Source organism: Nanorana parkeri, unplaced genomic scaffold (genome assembly GCF_000935625.1).
Source record: "Nanorana parkeri isolate BGI_ZX_2015 unplaced genomic scaffold, ASM93562v1 scaffold4134, whole genome shotgun sequence".
In the NCBI taxonomy this organism is placed as follows: Eukaryota; Metazoa; Chordata; class Amphibia; order Anura; family Dicroglossidae; genus Nanorana; species Nanorana parkeri.
In genome coordinates, this window is record NW_017310401.1 from 15,565 (window position 1) to 20,544 (window position 4,980).

Here is a 4,980-nt window from a genome sequence, read left to right on the forward strand (position 1 = left end):
TCAATCCTGCGGCAGGCAGGTTAAAGAATTCCTGTGTCCCTCAAGGGAGGAGGGGCAGGGCAGGAGGAGCTGGGTCAGCACTGACACTAATAATAGAGAAAAGGAGGGGCTATGACAAGAAGGGGGCGGAGTCAGGGAATAGTAGACATTAAATGGAGGAAAATCACAGAAATAACAAGAGCTCGTCTGTAATGTTTCCATGTTATCACTCACTGCCGGTCCGCTGCGACACTTATCACATGACATTCGGTGTGATCACATGATCCGCCATGCTGGGAGGTGACGTTATCAGGACCTGTCGGGTGAGGGAATATCCGAGCACTCACTATACAGGAAGACTCTGTCCCCGCCCACTTTCAGCCCCGCCCCTTCCTACGACAACGTCTAACGTAAGATAAGGCGGCCATTTTGGCGGAGTCCGCTCCGGTCTCCGGGAAGATGGCGGCTATCCGACCGGAAGTAAACTGCACAGACCAGACACGAGCGGAAGCAGCACGCGAGCTACACATGTGTGAGGAGCCGGGAAGATGAAGTATTCCTATAAGGTGAGAAGATACAATGTTACCCCGAGAATAGAACCCCCTCAGCCTGAATATACAATGTATACCGGTCATAGGTCAGTAGGAGGTATATACAATGTATACCGGTCATAGGTCAGTGGGTGGTATATACAATGTATACAGGGAGGTCAGTAGGAGGTATATACAATGTATACAGGTCAGAGGTCAGTAGGAGGTATATACAATGTATACCGGTCATAGGTCAGTAGGAGGTATATACAATGTATACCGGTCATAGGTCAGTAGGAGGTATATACAATGTATACAGGTCAGAGGTCAGTAGGAGGTATATACAATGCATACAGAGAGGTCAGTGGGTGGTATATATAATGTATACAGGGAGGTCAGTAGGAGGTATATACAATGTATACCGGGAGGTCAGTAGGTGGTATATACAATGTATACAGGGAGGTCAGTAAGTGGTATATACAATGTATACAGGGAGGTCAGTAGGTGGTATATACAATGTATACAGGGAGGTCAGTAAGTGGTATATACAATGTATACAGGGAGGTCAGTAAGTGGTATATACAATGTATACAGGGAGGTCAGTAAGTGGTATATACAATGTATACAGGGAGGTCAGTAAGTGGTATATACAATGTATACAGGGAGGTCAGTAAGTGGTATATACAATGTATACAGGGAGGTCAGTAAGTGGTATATACAATGTATACAGGGAGGTCAGTAAGTGGTATATACAATGTATACAGGGAGGTCAGTAAGTGGTATATACAATGTATACAGGGAGGTCAGTAAGTGGTATATACAATGTATACAGGGAGGTCAGTAAGTGGTATATACAATGTATACAGGGAGGTCAGTAAGTGGTATATACAATGTATACAGGGAGGTCAGTAAGTGGTATATACAATGTATACAGGGAGGTCAGTAAGTGGTATATACAATGTATACAGGGAGGTCAGTAAGTGGTATATACAATGTATACAGGGAGGTCAGTAAGTGGTATATACAATGTATACAGGGAGGTCAGTAAGTGGTATATACAATGTATACAGGGAGGTCAGTAAGTGGTATATACAATGTATACAGGGAGGTCAGTAAGTGGTATATACAATGTATACAGGGAGGTCAGTAAGTGGTATATACAATGTATACAGGGAGGTCAGTAAGTGGTATATACAATGTATACAGGGAGGTCAGTAAGTGGTATATACAATGTATACAGGGAGGTCAGTAAGTGGTATATACAATGTATACAGGGAGGTCAGTAAGTGGTATATACAATGTATACAGGGAGGTCAGTAAGTGGTATATACAATGTATACAGGGAGGTCAGTAAGTGGTATATACAATGTATACAGGGAGGTCAGTAAGTGGTATATACAATGTATACAGGGAGGTCAGTAAGTGGTATATACAATGTATACAGGGAGGTCAGTAAGTGGTATATACAATGTATACAGGGAGGTCAGTAAGTGGTATATACAATGTATACAGGGAGGTCAGTAAGTGGTATATACAATGTATACAGGGAGGTCAGTAAGTGGTATATACAATGTATACAGGGAGGTCAGTAAGTGGTATATACAATGTATACAGGGAGGTCAGTAAGTGGTATATACAATGTATACAGGGAGGTCAGTAAGTGGTATATACAATGTATACAGGGAGGTCAGTAAGTGGTATATACAATGTATACAGGGAGGTCAGTAAGTGGTATATACAATGTATACAGGGAGGTCAGTAAGTGGTATATACAATGTATACAGGGAGGTCAGTAAGTGGTATATACAATGTATACAGGGAGGTCAGTAAGTGGTATATACAATGTATACAGGGAGGTCAGTAAGTGGTATATACAATGTATACAGGGAGGTCAGTAAGTGGTATATACAATGTATACAGGGAGGTCAGTAAGTGGTATATACAATGTATACAGGGAGGTCAGTAAGTGGTATATACAATGTATACAGGGAGGTCAGTAAGTGGTATATACAATGTATACAGGGAGGTCAGTAAGTGGTATATACAATGTATACAGGGAGGTCAGTAAGTGGTATATACAATGTATACAGGGAGGTCAGTAAGTGGTATATACAATGTATACAGGGAGGTCAGTAAGTGGTATATACAATGTATACAGGGAGGTCAGTAAGTGGTATATACAATGTATACAGGGAGGTCAGTAAGTGGTATATACAATGTATACAGGGAGGTCAGTAAGTGGTATATACAATGTATACAGGGAGGTCAGTAAGTGGTATATACAATGTATACAGGGAGGTCAGTAAGTGGTATATACAATGTATACAGGGAGGTCAGTAAGTGGTATATACAATGTATACAGGGAGGTCAGTAAGTGGTATATACAATGTATACAGGGAGGTCAGTAAGTGGTATATACAATGTATACAGGGAGGTCAGTAAGTGGTATATACAATGTATACAGGGAGGTCAGTAAGTGGTATATACAATGTATACAGGGAGGTCAGTAAGTGGTATATACAATGTATACAGGGAGGTCAGTAAGTGGTATATACAATGTATACAGGGAGGTCAGTAAGTGGTATATACAATGTATACAGGGAGGTCAGTAAGTGGTATATACAATGTATACAGGGAGGTCAGTAAGTGGTATATACAATGTATACAGGGAGGTCAGTAAGTGGTATATACAATGTATACAGGGAGGTCAGTAAGTGGTATATACAATGTATACAGGGAGGTCAGTAAGTGGTATATACAATGTATACAGGGAGGTCAGTAAGTGGTATATACAATGTATACAGGGAGGTCAGTAAGTGGTATATACAATGTATACAGGGAGGTCAGTAAGTGGTATATACAATGTATACAGGGAGGTCAGTAAGTGGTATATACAATGTATACAGGGAGGTCAGTAAGTGGTATATACAATGTATACAGGGAGGTCAGTAAGTGGTATATACAATGTATACAGGGAGGTCAGTAAGTGGTATATACAATGTATACAGGGAGGTCAGTAAGTGGTATATACAATGTATACAGGGAGGTCAGTAAGTGGTATATACAATGTATACAGGGAGGTCAGTAAGTGGTATATACAATGTATACAGGGAGGTCAGTAAGTGGTATATACAATGTATACAGGGAGGTCAGTAAGTGGTATATACAATGTATACAGGGAGGTCAGTAAGTGGTATATACAATGTATACAGGGAGGTCAGTAAGTGGTATATACAATGTATACAGGGAGGTCAGTAAGTGGTATATACAATGTATACAGGGAGGTCAGTAAGTGGTATATACAATGTATACAGGGAGGTCAGTAAGTGGTATATACAATGTATACAGGGAGGTCAGTAAGTGGTATATACAATGTATACAGGGAGGTCAGTAAGTGGTATATACAATGTATACAGGGAGGTCAGTAAGTGGTATATACAATGTATACAGGGAGGTCAGTAAGTGGTATATACAATGTATACAGGGAGGTCAGTAAGTGGTATATACAATGTATACAGGGAGGTCAGTAAGTGGTATATACAATGTATACAGGGAGGTCAGTAAGTGGTATATACAATGTATACAGGGAGGTCAGTAAGTGGTATATACAATGTATACAGGGAGGTCAGTAAGTGGTATATACAATGTATACAGGGAGGTCAGTAAGTGGTATATACAATGTATACAGGGAGGTCAGTAAGTGGTATATACAATGTATACAGGGAGGTCAGTAGGAGGTATATACAATGTATACCGGTCATAGGTCAGTAGGAGGTATATACAATGTATACAGGAGGTCAGTAGGAGGTATATACAATGTATGCGGATCATGTCCCCTCTCGGGGGTCCTGAGTCCGTGTGTCTTCCTAGGTGGGAGGAGTCAGTGGGCGGAGTTTGGCACATAGCCCCACCCACTGCCTGCCCACCCGCCATCTGACCACTCCCCCTCTCTCTGCAGTTCAGTAACCTGTTGGGGACTTTCTATCGCCGCGGGAACCTCACCTTCACCCCGGACGGCAATTCCCTCCTCAGCCCCGTGGGCAATCGCCTGAGTGTCTTCCATCTCAAGAAGTAAGTGATGTGGGGGAGGGGTCTGTACAGGGGTGACAACAGGGAACACGACCCTCATTCGGGTGGTCACCCCATCACCCACAGGGCCCCCCCTTGTCCTGGGGGCGGGGTTTCAGGTAACTGATGATGTATCTGTGATCTCTCCCCAGTAACAAGGCGGAGACTTTACCTCTGGCCTCCCGCTGTAACCTCTCCTGCGTGGCCCTGTCCCCAGACGGCTCTCTGGCAATCCTGGTAGATGAAGGTAATTCCATATCCTGTCCCCTCTCTAATCCTTCCCCCGGAGGTTCATATTACCCATCATCCCCCTCTCTGATCTCTCCACAGAGGGCTCCGCACTCCTCATCAGCCTCCTCACCAAGTCCGTCCTCAATCACTTCAACTTCCAGCAGCCAATCAA

General features: G+C 42.9%; 1 protein-coding gene across 1 annotated transcript in view; it reads left to right on the top strand.

The window, feature by feature from the left end:
• Window positions 1-527: 527 nt before the first annotated feature.
• The window catches only part of LOC108803745 (periodic tryptophan protein 2 homolog), a gene marked incomplete at its 3' end in the record, with an annotated part of 5,956 nt that continues 1,503 nt past the window's right edge, over window positions 528-4,980 (top strand). The window contains exons 1-3 of the mRNA XM_018575560.1: window positions 528-545; window positions 4,468-4,580; window positions 4,730-4,824. Coding sequence (XP_018431062.1) covers window positions 528-545; window positions 4,468-4,580; window positions 4,730-4,824 — 226 coding nt within the window. The remainder of the gene's footprint in view (window positions 546-4,467; window positions 4,581-4,729; window positions 4,825-4,980) is intronic.